The sequence below is a fragment of the Podarcis raffonei genome, chromosome 13 (assembly GCF_027172205.1).
Source record: "Podarcis raffonei isolate rPodRaf1 chromosome 13, rPodRaf1.pri, whole genome shotgun sequence".
In the NCBI taxonomy this organism is placed as follows: domain Eukaryota; kingdom Metazoa; phylum Chordata; class Lepidosauria; order Squamata; family Lacertidae; genus Podarcis; species Podarcis raffonei.
Genome location: NC_070614.1, coordinates 28,822,888 through 28,844,244, shown reverse-complemented (window position 1 = coordinate 28,844,244; position 21,357 = coordinate 28,822,888). Strand labels below are relative to the sequence as shown.

General features: G+C 46.1%; 2 protein-coding genes across 4 annotated transcripts in view; one reads left to right on the top strand and one right to left on the bottom strand.

Annotated features, from left to right (window-relative positions):
* Positions 1-5,102, bottom strand: part of TRIM28 (tripartite motif containing 28) — a 31,392-nt gene extending 26,290 nt beyond the window's left edge. For 2 of the 3 annotated variants that reach the window (XM_053360897.1, XM_053360898.1), the window contains exon 1: positions 4,521-5,102. In XM_053360897.1, coding sequence (XP_053216872.1) covers positions 4,521-4,794 — 274 coding nt within the window. In that variant the 5' untranslated portion in view covers positions 4,795-5,102. The remainder of the gene's footprint in view (positions 1-4,520) is intronic. The other variant, XM_053360899.1, reaches the window with a different exon arrangement.
* Positions 5,103-11,399: 6,297 nt separating this feature from the next.
* LOC128399444 (zinc finger protein 436-like) lies at positions 11,400-20,144 on the top strand. The gene is made up of 2 exons (XM_053360917.1): positions 11,400-11,419; positions 12,941-20,144. Exon 2 carries the CDS (start codon positions 13,235-13,237, stop codon positions 13,880-13,882), a length of 648 nt encoding a protein of 215 aa, XP_053216892.1. The 5' UTR covers positions 11,400-11,419; positions 12,941-13,234; the 3' UTR covers positions 13,883-20,144.
* The last annotated feature ends 1,213 nt before the right edge of the window (positions 20,145-21,357 follow it).

Sequence of the window (21,357 nt, the reverse complement as noted above, 5' to 3'; positions counted from 1 at the left end):
AGAATTAAATTCAGTTCCATCTTCACTGGTGGCAGAAGGATCATATCAAAGGCAGATCAAACCCTTCCTTTTGTTAATCAGTAAAAGACAGAAATCAATTAACTCCCCCCACTCTTCATTTAGATAAGCTGCATTTCAAGTCAAGAAAGAGAAGAGCACTCAAGGTAAAATAATTTTGAATTGCCTAGTTTCCTAGGAGTATCCAGCCGCTGCTTTGAAAGTCTGCCCCCTCCCAAAAAAGTATATGAGGTATTAAAATGTGTTGCGGATCAGCATTGCTGTCAGGAAAGGACTCTGGGGCGGATGGTGGGTCCCACTCCCAAATGCATCTGAGCTAGCTTACCACATTTTAGAGTGAATGAAGTAATACACTTGACTAATGAGTGAAGGACTCCTTAAGATCATTAAGCCCAGCATCAAAATTACTGCACCATTGTTTATGGTTTTGGGGGATTTGAATTCTACCTTTCATACTCCAAGATGTGCCTTGAAGGAATGAAATCCTAAAGTTGCTTACGTGTATTTGCATGCACAACAGGGAGGGCCACCACTAAGAAAGCTTGTCTGGCTGCCACTGTGCACCAGTGATAGGATGGCAGAATAAAAATGTGCCAGAATAATAAATCTTTGTTTGCTGAGAGTTTTGGAGGACAGAAACCTCTAGATGTTTCTTTTCCTTGACCAAAGCGTCCTGAAAGATCTCACCTCTCACTCTGGTTTCTCTTGTTTGCCAGAGGGATCTAAGAAAGAGGCAAAGCAAGTTATCCAAAGTGTTCTGCGAGTAAGAGAAGTCTTTGCATTTTTCCTCCAAAACTATCAGAGAACTTGGAAGAAAGGCTGAGATTTCTCAGAAGGAGGTTTGTTTGCTTAGGGGGGGGTGCTTCCCTTGTGTAAGCAGACAAGGCTCCAGCCCACTCCGTGTTCTCACCAGAGGACATCTGGGCAAAGGAATCCTGCTCTATTTTGCAGAAGACGAAAAAACAAAGCTGATAGGTTCCATTATTTGTCTTATTCCAGCACCAGAATAAGATGTACATACTCTCATAGTAAGGCCGATCAAACTTTGGGAAACAAAGGGTTACTCTATGGGCTAGGCAAAATCATAGCTAAAAGCAATCTGAAATCAAATAAATAGCTTAAACACCACTTGGCACATACTTAAAAGTATGCTTAGGCCAGACTATTAAATAAAGAGCTGACGCAAAAAAATAAGAGGTTTTTAGCATCGCAGTCTGACAAATGTCTAAGAAAAAAGAAGAACCAAGAAGAGGGAGACATTGTTTTCTTTTCAAAGAAATGAATAGGGCAGAAGGTACCACCACAGGAAGACTTCATTTAAGAAAACTTTCAGAAAAGGCACTCTCATATCTGAACAGATTTATTGGGCAGAGCTTTCGACAGATGAAGAAAAGACAAAGAACTGAACCCATATGTGAACCTGGATTTGGGCCAAGACACTATCGGAAATCACCTGTCCTAAAAGTTCATTACATATAAAATCCAGTAACTTTGCATATATTGCTTATTCTTTTGTATGTAGTAATCATAACTTAATAAACTTTAACATTATCTTAATTTGCTTCTTCAGCTGGCAGGTGGAACTCCTGTGGAATCAAGAAACACACATCTTCACAAGCAGTAGGATCCCTGAAGAAAGGTATCGGGCACATTTTAGGCTTATTTCACCACAAATTTCTACATCATCTTGTCCACATCACAAGGCAATTCAAAGAAACCCTGATCTCTTCCAGAAGTCCCCCTCTTCATGCCAGAAGTGGGAGTAGGTAGGAGTAGAATGCATAGGCTGCCTGATAAACCAAGCAGCTGAGTGCAAAAGCACTTCGCCTGCAAAAAAACCCTCCAAAACCGCCATTATGAAGCAGAGGTTCTCCTGTTAATTAGTGTTTAATTGGACTAAAGTACAGGCATGTGCTATTAGAAGTGAGATCACAAACGCTGGAATGGAAACAACTGCAAGGACTTTTAAGATTTGCATTTGATATAAAACTTCATTTGGTGCAAAAGACGATGTGGGGGGAGGGGAGCCTATGGTTTCTTTAAAGTTTTCTTCTCTATATTTATGATTTGGCAACCTTCCTCTGAATGTTTAGTTCAAATTATATTTGTACAAGTAAGGACTGAAGATATGGAATATAACATTAAACAACTTTGTGAGTTAATAAAAGGGGGAAAGCTCTATTTTGCAAAAGGTTTATGATAGAAAATTAGAGCTGGCCCTTCCCCTTTATTATTTAGTGAGTGAACTAAATAATGCTAAGAGGACTTGGAATTTAATTGGAAGTATAAATGCTCATTTTTCTTCAGTTGAAAGGAAGGATGAAAGAAATCTGCGAACTTGCCAAGGAACCGATAAGATTCATTACTGAGTCATCTGCAGTTCGACAGACCACTCTCCTTCCCAGGCTGAGAGGGGAAATGGTGAAAACAGTTTATTGGGACACAGTGATTTTTGCAGCTGTTAAAGTTGCAAAATGACGGAGCAAGGGAGAAATTTCTGGAACAATGGAATATCAGCTTCTCCCAAGGCATGATGGATAACAGCAACAACTGGGGGAAAGAAAAACATATTTGAACAATTGGTATTAATAATTGTATTATAAGTTGGTATTGTTATAATGAGGCTATTGTTGAATTGTACTTGGAAACTAATAAAAGTATTTTTAAAAGAATTTACAGGAAACAAAAAATAATAATAATAAACCAAGCAGCTAACCATAAACACTTGGCTATGTTGATGTTACAGAATGAGGTTAGATGGAGCGAAACAAAACACATTCCCCATCCCAAGAAGTTCAAGGCCAGAGACAAAGCCTTTAAAGAAGCCTTTGCTTATCTGATGTCCTCCACTAGCCCAAGATGTAGTCCAAAACATCTGGAGGGGACTAGATTGGCCAAAGCAGATTTAAAGGTTCTCTTAGTCCAATGCCAGAGAAAAAAATTATTTTTATTTTTTTAAAAAATATATGCCACTTTTCTGGAACTAGGAGGCCTAAAGCAGCTTATAACATTAAAAAAAAACCAACAACCATAGCACTATTGTAAAACAGTGCCCCTCCCAGCCTAATTCAGACAACTGACCAGGAAGGATACCCTGGTCAGTGGTATGAATAGGTCCAGGAAAACTAACAGCTGGCACACCTTCTCCTCCCAGGTGACTGAGGCTGTTTCCAATCCAGTATCCAGGCCTGAAACTAAACTGAAAGGATCAAAATAATCAACTTCATTTAAGGCTGCTTGGAACTGAGAAGCCATGACCAATACCTGCACACCTTCATTCAGTGCTAGAGTGAAATGACCTAAATATACTTGGGGTATGCAGATACTATCAAGAACTAGGAATATAAGTATGGGTCAAGAAAAAGCACATATCTTAGCTTACTTCACTGGCATGCAACTTTGGTTTACTTTCACTAATGTGGAAGTAACAATTATCACATGAATTACGTTCTACAACAATGACCATATACTGGCTCAACAGCGTTGAGTAGCAAGCTTTTGGGGTGCAAACACTCTTCTTAGGGACATCAACAGCAAACATGCTGCCTTTTTAATTAAGCCATTTAGAGATGTTTCTGAACCCATTGCAGCGTATTCCTCCTATGCATGCCTTCCTATATGTTCTCTCACCAACTTTGACTGAAGTCTCATATGCTTTCTTTTTTTGGTGGGCGTACCCTATTCAACTCAGGCAATTAAATTCCGCTCCACAGCACGTTCTCCCTTGTAACGAGGCACCTTAAGTACTGTATGCATAAAACAAAAAGTTACGGTTCCAACATCTGTTACAATTCCATTCCTCTCCCTCCCACAAATCCTTGAGGATAAGGAGGCAGAAATTCCTTATGGGAATGCTCAACGCAACCTGGGCGGGCCTGGAAAAGGCGGGAATGGCGAGGAGGGGAGAGATAAGGACCCGTCGCTTCCCCCCACCTCAAAAAAAAAGCAGACCAGCAGCTGCACTTCTCGCGATACGCGTCGCTGCCCCCCTCGTCGGAATGCACGTGGCCACGCCTCCCTCGCTGCACCTCCGCCGCCGCCATACACGCATCCTCCTCCTTCTCCACAACGTCCCTTCCTCCACTCCCCCTCGCCTCCTCCTGCTCACGACCCCCACCCCAAAATATGCTCTTTTTTAAATTGAGCGGGGAACGTGTACAAAACAAGGCATTCCTCTCATGCACCTTTTCCCCCCACGTCTCCTCCTCCATTTTTGACTCCCATTTATACCAGCACGCCTGACGCCCCCCCCCCCGCGCGCGCTCTCCCAAGGCCACTTCTTGCAATATATATATATCGACCTAGCGAGCACGAGGATAAAACAAGGACGTTCCCTCCCACACCAAAGCCCCCCCCCCCCGATAAAGGGAGAAAGGGGATGGGATAGGAAGCCAACGTCTTTTGCACCCGCCTCCCCTTCCGTCGCAAGCTTCCTCCGCCTCGAGCCCTGCCAGGAGGGGCTCTTTCTCACCCGCCGCCCGCTTCTTCCCCGCCAGCCTCACCTTGGCCATCCTTGTTGTTGCCGCCAGCTGCTGCCGCGGCGGCGGCGGCGGGCTCGACCTTCATGCACTCCTTGCAGACGGTGTGGAGGCAAGGCAGGAGGCGCGGGTCCCGCTCGGAGCGCAGCCTCTCCCGGCACACGCCGCATTTCTCCAGCAGGTCGATGCCTTCCACGTTGAGCGGGGCGGCGGCGGTGGAAGAGCGCTGCTTGTCCCCAGCGGCGCCGCCTCCGCCAGCAGCTTCCGCAGGGGCAGGGGCCGTCGCAGGAGCAGACATTGCACCGAGAGGAGGAGGAGCAGGCAGGAGAAGCAGCAACAGCCGCACACACGCGCCCGCGCGCGAAGAAGCTGGGCCTCGTGGGAGGCTGGCGGGGGGGGGCGCGGCGCTGGCGGCCTCGAGAGGGAGACGCTCCGCCACCCGCTGGGGCCCTGCCTGTTTCCCGCACGCGCTGCGAGAGAGAGAGAAAGACAAGGGGAGCGGCGCGCGCAGCGAGCACAGAGAGACAGACAAGAGGCCTGGCTCCGTTACAGCTCGCTCTTGCCTTCGCTCTCTCTCTCTCCCTCCTTCCTCCTCCTCCTGAAGCTCCACCCACTCGGCCGAGTGAACGACGGGTAGTTTTCAGGAGTTGGGGGGGGGAGGGAAGGCAGGGATAGAAGCCCCGTTACGCGCGCCTTCCAGGCTTCTTTTTTTTTAGGAGGCGGGGCTAGGCATCTTCCAAGGCCAATCGGAATCTTTCATCGATGCTCAAAACCGGCCAACTGGTAAACTGCCCGCCCTCTTCCTCCTCCAAGAAACAAGGAGGGAATAAATAGCCGTCCAATCAAAATCCGGTACGCTTCACAACTGTACACCCCCCTCCACCCCGCGCACCTCAGCTTCACCGGGCTGTTTTATTGGAGCGAATAAATCAAAGCTTGGAATGCTGTCGGCTCAGGCCCCGCCCTCTCCCTGAGCGGGGCGGGCGAAGGGAGATTTAAGAGGCTGAAACCATGGCAACCGTGAAGTCTCTGGAGCTGGTTGGGAGAGGCGGGGATGGGCTTTGGATTGACATGGGAAGAGCCAGTTGCGAAGAAGCAAAGTCTGGGAGCAGCCAGTCCTTTTTGTTCCGCCTCCCCGCCCCTTTGCTTAACCGAATCCCTTTCATCCTCCATGTTGAAGCCCGAACAGAGGCTCCCCTTTAAAGCATTAAATGGCTGAAGCGAAGCAAGCAGGTCAGGGTAATTCTGGAGTAGCTGCTTCGGAGTGACTCCGAAGTGACACGGATATCACACACCCCAACCCCTTCGCAGCCCAATGAACTGGTTAATTTATTTTTCTAGGATAATGGGGAGTAACTCCGGATTCACAAATGTCTCATAAAGCACTAGCCAGCCCTTGCCACCACTAAAAGCTGGGAAGTATTGCTACACACATCTCGCCCTAATACTGTACATTTGAAGCAAGTAACATCTTCTTCTTTAAAAAATCTTGCAGCACCTTAAAAACTAGCATGGGCGTGGCCAGGATGGGGGGCAGAACCTCAGTTAGCTATTGATTTTTATTGATTATGGGGGGCAGCTGCCTCTCCCTTCCCCCCTTCCCATGAAGCCTAGTAAATATATTGTGATAGGTAATGGCATAAGCCTTCAAGACTAGAACTCACTTTATTAGATATATGAAATGAAGATAACACTTTGTGTGTCTCATGATGGGGACTCTGGTGACTGGAAGCTTGGTCACAATATTATTATTATTTTGGTAGTTTGCCATCATTAATTTGAGCCACCTAGGTTCCACGTTAAGGTGGCTACTTATCTAACACCAAAAATATGCAAATGCACTGCCAGAAAAAAAGATTTGCATAGAATTTGCTTATGCTGATTTATATGCATGGATGGAAAAAACCTGGGGGGGGAGGGGAGAGACCATAGTGGCAGACTCAGATCAAGTGACCTGTGTGCCTTTGTTGGCTGCCCAGGTGCTAAATTCTGATGGACAACTTCAAGCTCTTTACTGTCCTTAATGGGTTTTTAATCTTTAAACTGGGTTTGGACCAGATAGCCTTTCAAATAAAGGACACATTCCAATATATTGTTTTATCTTTTATTTGTTTTTTTTAAGAGTACCTAACCTGTTTAATACATTTACAGTATATCCTGATTTTCCTCCAAGAAGAGTACAGTACATGGTTTTCCATGCGTCCGTTTTATGATCACAGCCACTCTGTTGTGGCTAGGGCAAACCAGTCAGATGGGTGGAGTACAAATAATGAAACTATTATTATTATTGTAAAGTATGCAAAACTAACAGATAATGACTGACCCCCAAGTAGCGCCATTGGCTGAATGGGGGGCTTTGAATCTGAGTCTCTCGGTCCTACTTTGTAACTAGTCTGGTGACTCCAATATTCCTTCAAACATAATACCATCCTCACATGATGACCCTGTTCCAGGTTCCATTATCAAAGACACACACCATGAGAGTCCCAGCAATTTCCCTACAGTTACTCATCTTTTCCCCACACAGATTTGTCAAAATCCAAGCTAGAGCCTCTCTCTGGAATAATTTAGGAGCTACCTGTTTTGAGGGGCATGAATAAACCTGAGGAGGATCACAGCATTTGTGTTAAACTGATTCAGACATCATAAAATACAACTACCGCTGCATTTCATTTCCCAGTCATTACTCTTCCCAAGTAATTACTCAGTAAGGCTGCAACCCCATGCCCATTTACATAGGAATTAGCCTTACTGAACTAAAGGTGACTTACTCCTGAGTACACATGCCTTGGATTCTGCTGCCAAAATTTTGAAAACATACAATGGAGTCTGAAGTGGCCACCCCCCCCCAAAGAACAATGACTCTCAAGTACATACTTTCTTAGACATTCACAGCCCAGTGCTTTAGTGGCTCCATTGATCTCTCATCAGTGAATAACAAATGAAGGATTTCCCAAGTTTTATTTATTACATTTATTCCCTGAACTATCCTACTTAACCTTTACATTTTTTTGGATAGCCTTTAAAATAAGCCTGCATTGACTTTCCAGGCAGGACATAATAGGTCGTTTAGATGCTAATACACTGAAACAGAGCAATCAGGAAAAACTGATTATTAGCTTGCGCTTTTCTCTTTTCCATAGAAACACTGTCACCCTGCCTTTTCACTCCATTGTTAAACTCTTTTAAAATACTTCCTGGTAAGTTGCATGGTGTGGGAAAATTGGAGAAAGGTTTTTCTGTCTTCTAATACTAGATTAGAACCTGGGTCATGCAATGAATATTTGATGATTCAGGACAGGTAAAAGGAAATAATTCTTTGCACAGTACATAGTTAAGCTGTGGAATTTGCTCCTGCAAGAGGTAGCAATGGTAGAGAACTTGAATGGCTTTAAAATTCATATAATATAATGCTATCAATTGCTATTAGTCAGGATGGCTGTGTACCATGTTCACTGTTGAAGGCAGTATGTCTCTGAATACCAGCTGTGAGAACAGGATGCTGGACTTGATAGAGCTTTGGTCTGATCCAGCAGGGCTTTTTCTTCCTTCTTTCCCCTCTACCAAGTATTTTGCCAAGTTAGTTCGTCTGTCTGTCTGTCTGTCTGTTCTCTATGCATTCATACACCTATTGATATATCCCCACCCAACTTGGCACAATGGTTCTCAGGATGGAGGAGTTAGTTTCTGCCTACTTTTAGAAACTAGGTGCCATTCTGAATCAGAATAATGAACCAAACCATTCCAAACTGCATCAATTTGGGCACTTCTGAAGATATTGTCACCCAATTTGCTGTGACAGTTCCCAAGATTGAGGAGTGGGATGTGGTTTATGAAAGACCAAACAGTTACAAACACTACTGATTTGGACACTTTTGAAGATATCATTGCTCAATCTGTTATGATGGTTCCCAGGATGGAAATGGAGATGGGTTTTGGTCTGTGTTTGGAAATTGCCATGCCCCGTTTGAATCAAGATGGCAGACAAAACCATTCCAAACTGCACCTCTGAAAATATCACCACCCAAGTTGGCATGATGGTTCCTGAGATAGAGGGTAACATTTTGGCCTATATTTGGATATCATGGGATGCTATTTTGAATAAAGATAGTGGGCTGAACCTTTCAAAATTGCAGTGACTTTAATCAAATTTGGCAGTAAACTAAAATGGCTGTGCACCAAATTTGGATCTGAGCTTCAACCAAGTTGGGTTGAGACAGCTACAAATCACGCTAAGTCAGGTTGCCTGGAGTAATCCAGGTCTGTCATAGGTGGAAAAGGTGAGACAGGCAGCTTCTACCAGCATGGGGCTGTTTTCAAGAGGGCTTTCAAACAGCCCCACACAGCAGTTTGGCTGTGTGTGTCTATTCCCAGCAAAGGAACACACACACAGTCAAACTGAACAGGACTGAACCACTTAGTCACTAATACAGTGTGACTACTGCACTGGACCACCACTGCAGGTCAGTTAGTTGGTCTCTCACCATCAGTTATGGTCCCCATGGCAATGACTAATGCACAAGTCAGTTTCAGAAGATGGGGAGGGAAAGTGAGCTGGGCCCAGGTCAGGCGGATGCTTCCCACAATGTGGTGGTAGCAGCAGCGATGATGGCAGCCAGATAAGCAGTGGCCAGGGAGTTGGAGAAGGCGATGCTGGCAGTGGTAGTGATCAGAGTGGGTGTGCCTGAGGCCTGAACCACAAGTCAGGACACATGGGCAACAATGTGGAGGCTGGGAGGGCAGACAGGGGAAAGCAAGCAGGTATGAGCATGTGCATCAGCAGTGCAGGAGCCTCCCACCAATCATAGAATCATAGAATCCTAGAGTTGGAAGAGACCACAAGGGCCATCGAGTCCAACCCCCTGCCAAGCAGGAAACAATGCTGCAGTCCTTTTGGCTGCAGGGGTCTGCTTTGCCATAGTGCTCACTACAGGGAACATGTTAACAGAACAACACCCAGCAGATTGAACCCTTCTGCTCTCTGCAGTGTGGTGGGGAGGTGGGGGGGGGGGGAGGAGATGCAGCATCTCCTTCCTTTGCCCCCCTCCTCATCATATAATATTTTTAAAATCCTAATTAAACGTGAGGCCTGCCCTCAAATTGATTTGGGGCTGGTCAGGTGTTCCCTAGTTGGGGGAGGGTGGGCATGCATAACCCTAGAAACTAAGAAAATATAGTATTCATTTATAAATCCCAGTATTTATTAGCTTGTTAGAATTCCCAAGCAATGCTGGGCTCTTCTAGCTAGTATTCAATAAGAGAGCAAGTGAGAGAATTTTATTGCTAGATTGGGAATGTGTGTTGTTTGGCTATTTTCTTTTAAATATGCACTGGTATATGCTCCAGCATAGGAGACAAGGGAATATATAGTCTCCAAAGGTGGGGAGGGGGGCTAAAGCTTCATAAAATGCTGGTGCAGTAGTTTTCTCATTTGAGTGCTATGAAAATACAGTATATTGCAACCACTAAAGGTTCTGTGTACACTTCCTATTAGTAATATAAGTTTGTTTATTTGTGGGGAGAACTAGGAGGGAATGTGAGAGCTAGTTAGGAGCCTCACCGGGAGTCTTCAAAAGCACCTCACTGTTGTCTGCCCTTCTCCCATATTTAAGTTTCAAACTGCATCATGTACCTTCAGACCATAAGATACAGAGTTATCTGAAAAGTAATCATACACAAAATGACTAGAAATAACAGATAAAAAACACAAACATAAGCAGACAATGGCCTGGCTCCTAGCTGAAGGGGGGGGGAGCTGCTTAGGTCATATGAGAAATGGAAAACTGGATATATAGGACAATTTCAGGGACAGGACAAATTCCATCTGTGTGGGTTTATGACAGAGGAGAAATTTTAATTTATAGGCCATAAATACTTATAACTCAGAAATTCCAGAAACGCAGCCAACCATGCCCTTACTCCAGTCTGGTTTGTTGCTGAAGCTGAAAGGGAACTAAATCAATGTTACAGATAATATCTCTGGGGCCCTCCTGCTCACTCCCTGAGCTCTAGGAGTGAAGCTTCAAAGCAATTTTAGAACACTCCTGAAGTGCATTGGTCAGTGGAGGAACAGAGACTCGTCCTCCCTTCTCACAGTCTTATCAACCCTGCCATAAACCAGAACAAAGGGAGTATTGGAGAAGGACAAACATAAATCTCTTGGTGGGGGAGCAGTCTGCAGGGTGGATCAAGGAAAGGAGCAGTGTTTTGCCTGGAGGCAGAAGGGGCACAAAGGAGGCTACCAAAAAGGATAAGCTTAGGCCTTCGTAAATGTATTATAATGTAAAATTGGAAGCTTTCAAGAACCTCCCCTTTTCCAAATCGGAGCCGAGCCAATATTTAAAACTGTTGCTAAAGCCGAACTGTGCGCATCAAACTATTTAATAAGACTATGCACGTTACTACGCTCAAAGTGCTTCACATAAGGATGCTGCGACCACGCCGTGCATTTAAAGCACACGCACGAATCCCGGGAACTGCAGTTTATCCCGCACAGAGCTATAACTTCCAGCACCCTGAACGACCTACGTTTCCCAGGATTATTTGCGGGGGAGGGGGCAATGCGCGTTAAATATACGGTGTGTGCGCGCACCACCAACACCACAGCCCTTCAAGGGAGGCCGTTGCTGTGAAACCCGCACGGCAGCAAATCTTGCAAATCGGTGCTGAATGCGACCTCTGCATTCGGAACGGGTTTTCTTTTTTAACGGAAAGAAATAAATCTGCCTCTCGGGTCTGTGGAAACGAGCGGCGAGAGCTTGCCGTCGTGCCTTTTCTTCATAATGATGCTGACGCATCCTTAGTGCCTCCGCTCCCTTTGCGCTCGCCGCTGTTTCCCAACCCAGCCGGGCGAACTCTCTCCCTCGTCGGCTGGAGGAGGGTTAAAACCATCGAGCCGGAGCTGCCGCCGCGCGAAGCGAAGGGTGGGGGACAGGATGCAGCGAGGGGTCCTTTCCTGTGCCCGGACCCGCCGCTGCCCACCCACCCACACACGCTGCGAGGGTGGCTGGTTCCCTCCCAGGGCCCGAGGTCCGGACGCGCCTGCCGAAGGGCGCGCGAACTCCCCTCCCCCCCCGGGATCCCTGCGCGGGGGCTGCATTGGTGAGAGCGCCTTGGACGGAGAGGAGGGCGGAGCCCACGATGCGGAGCCGGGGAGGGCGGCGCGCGCTCCCTGCGCCGGAGGGCGCTTCCCGCCTCCCAGTTCCGTGCCCCACATCCCCCCCGTTTTTCTCTCTTTCCTTATCCCCCCCTTTTTTGCAGCAGGGAGCTTCTCTGCTCCCTCCTCGCTTTCTGCCTTTAATTGTCTTCCTCCCACTCGCTCCGTTTCCGCGACTAAGCGCGGCCCAACCTCGGGTGCGATTTTCGTTGTGGGTTATTCTTTCATTCTTTCATTTTTCTGCAGATTGAAGGCGGTCATCCTGTAACTGCTTACCGGGGGGAGGGGGGAAGCCCCATCGGATGTGTGCGATTTATCTTGTAATGAAAAAAAAGAAAAAGGCTGTGTGGGTGCGGCTTTCTAATGATGTATCTGAGGTGTTATAGAAATGTTTGGCTTGTTCTCTCTTTGTATATACATATACATACACACACACACACACAAATAAATACACACACACACACAGTGCTAATTTTCTAGGAAAAAAGGTACAAGCTCACCGTGAGCTTCTCCCTTGTTCTCTTAGAATGACAATGGCGCCCACCTGAAAGGTGCCAGAGCTGAGGTCCTGTGAGCTCAGTTTGAAAAAAAGCCCTGCACCTACACACCCACACAGGTTCAAGAACCATTGTTTTGTTTTTCTGATTAGCATTTAAGATTTAACGTAGAGCATAAGCTACGTGGGGCAGGAAGCTAAATACACATTCACTATTAAACATCACAACATAGTGTGCAAGTTTTCCGGGACTCTTCACCAGGCCTGAATGGTAAGCGAAACAATGAGTGGGGAAGGAAAAGGTGGCTGTGGACTAATGTCAAAGCCACTGTGTCTGAGCTGGCCATGGTTTTAAGATGGAATTCTGATTCTACATGTAAGCTGGTTTGGGAGCCGATCTTACCTGAAAAGTATAATTTGACATTTTAAAAAAAACAAACCAATTTCTTTGGAAGTGTGTTATTAACAAACAAGCCTAAAATGCCCTGGATCTAAAGGTACAGTGTGCACAATGCACATCAATAGTGCAGTAATAAAACATGTAAAATGCTACTTTTTATCTACTACATTTCCCCAAAAGTACATTTCCCCAAAAGTACACGAGCCACTATTTTTTTAAAAATGCATGTGGCGGTGAAGGTGGCGAGTGCAGCAGGTGAAAAGTATTCATAAACTTTGTTGACCTACATTACGTTGTCTCTCTTTCTCATCCTATTGCTCAGCTTTGGCCACAACTCATATATGTTCCTTCTCTCTCTCTCTCTCTCTTCTTTTTCTCTGTTTCTCGAGCAGGTGGTGTGGGCAAAGGTCCAAAAACTGTTAGTCAAGAGAAGGCTGAGAAGGTGAGAAGTGGTTGAAAGAAGGCTTATAAAGAAAGAAAAAAGCCTAACTATCAAAACGGCTTACTGCGGGAGAAGCCCCGAGATAGGCCAGGCCTATTGCTCTGGGCTGGCAGGAGGTCTGTTCAACCACTGCTGGCCAGGCCAGGCCGAGGTGAGGTGTGCTGAGGCAGGAACTTCCTTTGCCTACGGAGGAACCTTCCCCGGACCGCCGCCACTACCACCACCACCACCAGCAGCCGCTGGCATGGGGGAGAAATCTCACACGTGCCCCTACTGCGGGAAAGGCTTCCGGCGCAATTCACACCTGACCCGACACATGGCCACCCATTCTGGGCTTCAGCGCCCCTTGGGCGGGAAGCGCCTCGGGCAGCAGGTGCAGGAAGAGGACCGGCCATTCAGCTGCAGCTACTGCGGGAAAAGCTTTGCCAAGAGCGCCCACCTAGCGCGGCACCAGGAGACCCATTCGGGGGAGAGGCCCTACAAGTGCACCTACTGCGGGAAGGCCTTTGGGCGCAACTCCCACCTCACCCGGCACCACAGCACGCACACCGGGGAGCGCCCGTACGAGTGCGGTGTTTGCGGCAAAGCTTTCACGCGCAGTGCCCACGTCACCCGACACCAGGGCACGCACACCGGGGAGAGGCCTTTCCGCTGCACGCGTTGCGGCAAGCGCTTCACCCGCAGCGCACACCTCCAGCGCCACCAAGGCATCCACAGCGGGGACAAGCCCTTCTCCTGCGGCGACTGCGGGAAGGGCTTCACCCGCAACGCCCACCTGGAGCGCCACCGTGCCACACATTCGGGGGAGAAACCTTTCAAGTGTGCCAGCTGCGGGAAAGGGTTTGGGGCAGCCTCCCACCTTGTAAGGCACCAGAGAACCCATAAAGTTTAGTCAGCTGGGTTGGTCCTATATCCATCCAAACGGGGGGTGAGAAATGGCCAGTATTGGACATATGTTTGTCTTTATGTCAGGATGGCTCTTCCCCCCCCTTCCCCATGTTTTTTCTCCATGCTATAAAATAACCTGAGTGTTTAGCTGCTGTGATTTGAGAGAGAATTGAGCATAACAAATTCAGCAGTGGTTGGTCCCTGGTCTGCACAAAGACCGAAGCAATGTGGACTTCACACTCAGTTCATTTGCAGACCTAATGACGATAATTTTAAATGCTGGAACTGCAGGTTGTTCTGCTACTTCTTTCAGAGCGGGAAGGACAGTGTCAGATCTTCCCGACGCCATCTGTATGTGGGGGTGGGTGTTTTTCCTTCTCTTCAGTATGGCAAATGAAGGCCACCCTTTTTAAATTTCCACTTGGCTATCAAGAAATATGCTGTGCGTCAAAAGTAAGAAACTCTGAACGAACACTTGAGGTGTTTGCACGCCTCCCCCTTGCACACCTCCAGCATCTCAACGGATGTGTGAGCATGTAAACATTATGCCAATCTGTGGAGTAAAAAAAAGCATCATTCTGGTGATTCACTTGGAATGAAGTTAGAGTAACTCTTCCACCCTACTTTCCCTCAGCTTTCATTTCAGCCATCGTGGCCAAGAAAAAGCAGTTTATATCATACTTTCATCTGCCCACAGTACCCAGGAAACAACACCAGGAACACTGGGCCTGAGTTTTGAGCATTTCAGTATCCTTCAGCTGGGGGGAAAGGCTATTGGTTTGCTTCTGAACCAATTCTCAGAACTTGTCTATTTCTCTTCCATGGCACTTGGCAGTGTGTGCATCTAGTTTTCCAGTATTTTTATCTTGCGAGTGGGATCTGCAACAAAATGTTACAGTGCTTTTGCCTGCCAGCTATGCCTCTTTTCAGAGTACTCCATCCTGTTCCCCATCTCCCAGTTTTCTGTCCCATTGCCCCACCTGACAGATACTCGGTGTTCTGTGGCCACCGAGCATGCTCTGTTCTCATTGGGGTTTGTTTGGGTTGGTTTCTCCTCCGCCCTTCAGAAGGGCTGTAGCTCAGTGGTAGAGCATCTGCCTTGTATGCATAGTGTCCCAGGTGCAATCTGGCATCTCCTGGTAAGGCTGAATCTCCTATCTGGAACAGTTTTCTTCTCCTTGGACAAGACTATAGTTCTGCTGATACATTTCACAGCGTAACTCTGTTGTAGTTGAGAGATAGGGTAAAAAACTAACCTTAAATTAGTTGGGTTTTTTAATGTAGCTACTTGTGCTTTTTTAAATGGAGGAGGAAGTTATAAATGATACTGTCAGCTGTCTCCACACAAAATAGTTAGCTGATTTTCCTCTATAGAAGACATTTAAGGGGACATTTGGTGATTCTTTAGGAAGTTGGGTATCTTGCTGCTCTGAATCATATGGAAAGAGATGCGGAGGCAGCAAATTTCTTAGCTGGAGTCCCCGAAACTTTCTCTTCTTAAGCCTGTGCTCCTAGGAAATACTGTCTTGCTTGTCTCCCAGTTTGCTGTGTGTGGCTCTTAACTAATCTGATGTGTGGTTTTTTGAAGGTCCTGGGCACTCGGGCTCTTCAGAGGCATAGCACAAGGGCACAGCCATGGTCTTGTATCAGGGCCTCCCTAAGACATGGATTCCCCCATGCGACTGCCTTGAGTTATGTGGCCTTTGGCCTCTGTATGTGTCATTTTTTATGTGGCCTCTTTGGAATCCAGGGTGATGAAGCAGTGCAGAAGTACAGCAAGCATGGAGCAAAACGTCTCATTAGAAAGGTTTGAGTTTATGAACACACACAAAAGAAATAAATTGAAACTCAATGGAGAGAAGAAATAGGAGCCAAGGAGCGACAGCAACCTGCCAACTCTCCATTTGTTCGGCTAAGAGCAGAAATACTTTATAACACCTTTACTAGTTTGCCTAATGACAGGTCTAAATCTTTGAAGCCTGTGTTGGTCATAACAAAGGGAACTGCCAGCAAGATGCAGGCAGAGACTCTTTTGTTTTCCCTCTGCTTTTTCTGAACTCTTTCTAAATACAAAATGGGAGAAACAGCATCTGTACATCAGAATCTCAATGGCCAACTTGATGTAGCACAACAAAAACCACAAGAGTCATTGGAAAGACTACTAAGGTTGATGGGTCAAAACTGCAGCTGTTTCATACTTCTATGTCAACTCTTATTTTATTCTGCTTCCTATGAATTTGAAACCGCACTAAGCCTGACATTGGTTTCTCTTTGAGTGCTCAAACAGTGGTGAAATGGTGAACCTTTATTTGTTCAGTAGTCTGCACAGTACAGACTCGTGGTGGTTGGCTTTTTTGTTTGGGATTCCCAAGACCCTGCAATTGCTAGAAAAATACTTGGAATGTTCTGCCGTGCCCTAAATGATGGTTGCAACCTTTTAATTGCCTTAGGGGTTTATCTCCCCAAAGTCAGGCTTTTGCCCTTCTGAATGGAGAGATCTCTGGTAATTGGCAACAACACACTTGAGACTGGTATAACTTTCCCTTCCTCTTGGGTGGTCAGTTTGTGTGGCGTTCCTTCCACCAGGGCCGAGGCTCCTGAGTCTGATTTGAGCCTTGATGCTTCAAGGGAGGAGCACAAGCTAAGTCAGTTCGCTTTGGGCCAGAGGTAGAGTTTTCAGGTCTGCTCCGTCATACATCACAACCAGAAGGCAGCTTTTCCTGGAAGGGAAACTGCTTCCTTCTCACACCTAGGCTTAAACACATCCTCCTCCTGACTATCAATAAGCTTTCAGATGTGTGGAGTGGGGGAAGACAGTTTTCTAAGAATATGTCAACTCTGACCCATGGCTTAAAAATCTGGACCTACACATCCATTCTAGATGTGTGTAGTTACAGCTGTTGCCCATGGGGCTGTGAGATCAACAAAATGTGGAGCCACGGCCAATGACAGGCAGAGCCAAGTAATTCCAGTTCCCATCTTTCTCCCTGCTGACTTGGGCAAGGACAACACAGAGACTAAGGATTGCTGATAGACGGTGTAACCCCCCCTCCCCCTGCACCATGGTAAGAAAGAAGGCAGGGAGGACTGGCTGAGGGCAGACTTGAGATGGGTAGGGCAGTGCCCTGCTCACTGTAATGGGCCAGCCTCCATTCCCAAGTGTGGAGGTTCTGCCACACAACAAACTGTTAAAGAAAAGAATAATATTGGTTGACTCCAGACTCTTGGGCTGCAATCTGCCGTATTATCTTGCAGAAAGTCCCATTGAACACAGAGGAATAGCATTTGATAGGATGGTGCTCTTGGTCATGCTGTAGGCTCATTGAAATCAATAAGACAAGTTGGTTGTGACTGTATTAAGTCCCACCGGTTCCAGCAAAACTAAAAGTGTTAAGTTATTTAAGCTGGATGCAGCCCATTGATTCATTCTGCTAAACCCCTGTCAACCAGAGAGGTCAACTCTCCACTGCCAATAAAACTCCACAAACCTATGGGTGTTCGCACCTATCCTCGTAAACAGCAGGAGTTTGCTTAAGCGGTAAAGTCAGCGCACAAACACTAAAGTGAACAAGTCATTTCGTTGCCAATCCATTCTACAAGAGAGTACAGAGGGGAAATGATTGTGGTACTGTTTGCGATCGTAAGTGCAAATGCATGGAAAATTCTGAAGGCAGAATTCAGCCATTATTTGGAGAGTGGAAGATCTGTAGGGCATAAAGAGGTCTCTAAAGAAGAGCCATCCTCTCAGGGCCTGATTCTAATCCTGCCATCCAAGAAAGAGGACTCCTCATGAGTCAGGTAGTAGGGAACTGGTTTGTGTTTCTTGTTGCAGACCTCAGCTGCCTGATCTTGGAAGGAAGGAATATGCTGATTCTGCTGGGTTTATGCTGGAGAAAAAAGTATTTTTGATCTTGCACTTGATTGGTCACTTTCATTAGACATTTTGCATGCATATACCCTGTGTCTGCTGTGGACTCATGTACAACTATGACTGGTAGATTCTGGGGGAGCAGGAAAGGGTCTCATTTCCCATGTGAGGGGTGCACTCCAGATAGAAGGATGCCAAAGGCCTATTGATTTCAGTGCGACTTCAGAGCCTGAAGTTCACGGCGCTGCACCCATAATGTTGTTGTGTTATGCCTGGTCTATGACTTTGCTAATGGCAGTTTCTTTAAAAAAACAAAAACCTCCCAACAGCTTGTATATAGATAATTTTTCAAGTTGTGCAGCAGTATTGTAGAACTATCATTGCTGGTGGTACACTTTTAATTACCCCCCCCCCCCGTACAATTGTGGACTTTGGTGAAATCAGTCATTTCTGTAGTAGCAGTACTTGGAGAAAAGCAGAAATTGGCTCGTAGTGGCCAGACCAGCCCTGCTGCCATAGATGTGATGTTATGGATTACCATTCTCTCTCCCATCCCCAACCTGGAAAGTGTTTCTTCTTTATTTATTTTAATTATTTTTCTTTTTGGATGTAACATCAAGCAGTTATAATTGCACACCTTCCAGTGCATTTTCCCATCACTTTCCTTACTGCTAAAAAGTGGCTCTCCTTTTTTAAGTGTCATGAACAAGAGCTCTAAATCCACTATTAATTGCTCAACCTGAACTTGCTAGCATGTGATTGAATTCCATGTGCAAAATAGCAGTGGTCCAGGAACCTTCCCGAGCCTGCCCCCCAGTCTCATTCTTTGCGTCAGGCTTTTCCAACCAGACGTTTTGAAAATGGGTACTTCAAGAACGGTGTCTAGATGCCAGGATCTGGGGCCTCCTAAAAGTGTGCATTTGAACTCCTTGTCTCACAGCCTCTGCCAACCTGGTGTCCTCCAGATGTTTCAAACTACAGCTCTGCTGGCTGGAGCTGACGAGAGCTATATAGTCCAACACATCTAAAAGGCGCCAGGTTGTCGAAGGCTGGTTCAGTCGTTGGGCTTGGGTTGGTGTGCGGTCAACCTTTAGTTCACATTTGTTAAAACTCTTACCCACAAGAGAGCAGATGTCCACCCGCTTGTGGACATCTAGCGAAGCTGAATGTTGGAAGATTCGGGACAGATAAAAGAAAGTACTTTTCCACGCAGTGCATCGTTAAACTATGGAACTCACCCCCACAAGGCAGTGATGGGCACCAGATTGCTTCAAAAGAGGACTAGACAAATTCATGGAGGAGGGGGCAATCAATGGCTACTAGCCATGATGGCTGTGCTTTGTCTCCACAGTTGGAGGCAGCAATAATTCTGAAAACCAGTTGCCAGAAGCTGGGGGGGGGTGCTCTTGTGCTCAAATCCTGCTTACAGGTTTCCCACAGGCATCTTGTTGGCTGCTGTGACAACAGTACAGGACTAGATGGGCCATTGGCCTGATCCAGCAGGCTCTTCTTAGGTTCTTGAGTTCTTAAGGGTGTTCCTGAGAGCAGCTGAGTCTTCTGAACTCGTTTATGAGCATCAGCACCACTTCTGTGGGGTGGCAGAAGGGGCAAAGTGCATTTTGGGTGGTGGGAACATGGTTCCACATGCTAAGATTTGTGAAAGAGAAACAATGGTGTATTTCACTTTCATGCTTCCGTCCTGTTTTTTCCCTGGAGTAAATGTCCCATGCCCCCCTCACGCGATTGCAATCCTATTAGTTTTGATAGAGTTAACTTTCAAGTAAGCATGCATTAGAATTGTGGCCTTCTTTTAATTCCTAGTTTATGATTTAGTTATATTGTTTAGGTGTTGTCTGGCAAAAGTGTATGTGGTGTGTTTTTTTTCTCCTTACTAGTGAATAACAAAGCCTTTTCCATTTCACAGGAGGCTCCAGCGAAGAGCAAGCTATCAGTTTGCAGGAGGGGGCATAGCTTTCTCCCCATCTTCCCACTCTGGTGCCACCTATGGAGCCAGTTTTGGGGTACTGTATTTGTTTTACTCTGGCTCAGTTCAGTGTTTGTGAGCTCTGCGTTTTAGGCTTTTTGAGGACTGGGGGTGGGGGGTTTAGGTTTCCTTTGCTTTAGAATTGTTTGTGGGCAGGGATGTTTTGGATTATTTGGTCTGTACTTTCTATGATTTTTATTACTGCCAATGGGTATGCCTTAACAAAACAATTGTAAATGCCATCGCAGCAGTATCGTAGCCAAACTTAAGCCTGGGTTTCCCACCCCTATGAAATGCCCACCACCAACTTCCCACTTTCCCTGGTATTGCCCATGGTATCTTAATCTATTTCCCTATCGTACTAACAGTGTCTGTCTCTTCACTGTATGAAATAAACACTTTTCCTGATTCCAAGATGCCTCGTTGACGTCCTGAGTAGCTAGGACACTATTTTCGGGTGTAATAACCTGACACGGCTAGGAGACTTACCTGGACATTTGAGTGGGTGCAAAATGCAGCGAGCTGCCTATTGCTGTGTCAACGTGCAAAAATACACTCCTATGCTAGAGCAGGGGGTAGGCAGAAGGTAGGTTGGGATGTGCCGGTAGATCTTTGTGTGGTTTGCAGAAGATGAGTCCCAGCTGTTTTGCCTTCAGTGTTCCTAAGTGCTTAGCTTTGGAGCATACAGAACAACTTGTGCTTGGCATTCTTCCCACACAAGAGTCAGGGTTCCATAGTGGCCACAGGTCTGGTCTAGAAACTTGGGAGACCAGAGTTTAATCCCCACTTGGCCATGAAGCTCACTGGGCAACCTTGGGCCTAACCTTAGCCTTACCTACCTCGCAGTGTTGTTGTCAGGATAAAATAGGAAGAGGGAGAATGGTGTACACCGGTTGGAGCTCCTTGGAGGAAGGGTGGACTATAAATGTAATAGTAAAGAGAAATAAAGAAATCCTGTTTGCCTTCTACCATGGAACCCAAGGCTGTGTATATGTGGTTCTCGGGTAGTCTACTCCTCCCAACTGATCAGGCACAGACCTGCTTAGTTTCATCAAGGTGGTGCCCCCCCCCCCGTGTCTTCAGACTCTACTCTAGAGCCACATTAAACACAGTGTGTCATTTGACCCTCAGGGGTGTCAGGAAAGGGCAACAATTTGTTGTGTTTACTTGTGGACTGATTGATTCAACAAATTTTATATATGGCTTGATTGTAACAAAATCTCTAGGCGGCTTACAAGAAATATTAAAATTATCAATAAGAACAGTTTAAAACAAGTGATTAGAAAGCATTAAAACTAGTGGTCAGCAAAAAGAAAGAAAGAAAAACCCATTAAAACACATCAACATCTACATGTCTGGATAGACTTGCCTAAACAAAAATGTTTTAAGCGGATGCCAGAAAGAACACAACGTTGGTGTCTGCCTGCTGTCAGTGTAAACTATTTTGCAACCAAAGCTACAGAAAGGATGTAGAATGAGACAAAATACAGAATCTAGAAACTAAATGCAATCAAACCAGGCCTACAAGTGTATAGTTAATTTTATAATTTTAATTGCATAGTTAATTTCACTTAACAAAAATCTGCCTAAACATCAAGGTACTAGGGTAGTAGACACTTGTCTAATT

Bases quoted from the DNA above. Each gene is read 5' to 3' on its own strand.
- LOC128399444 (XM_053360917.1), top strand. From the start codon at position 13,235: ATGGGGGAGAAATCTCACACGTGCCCCTACTGCGGGAAAGGCTTCCGG.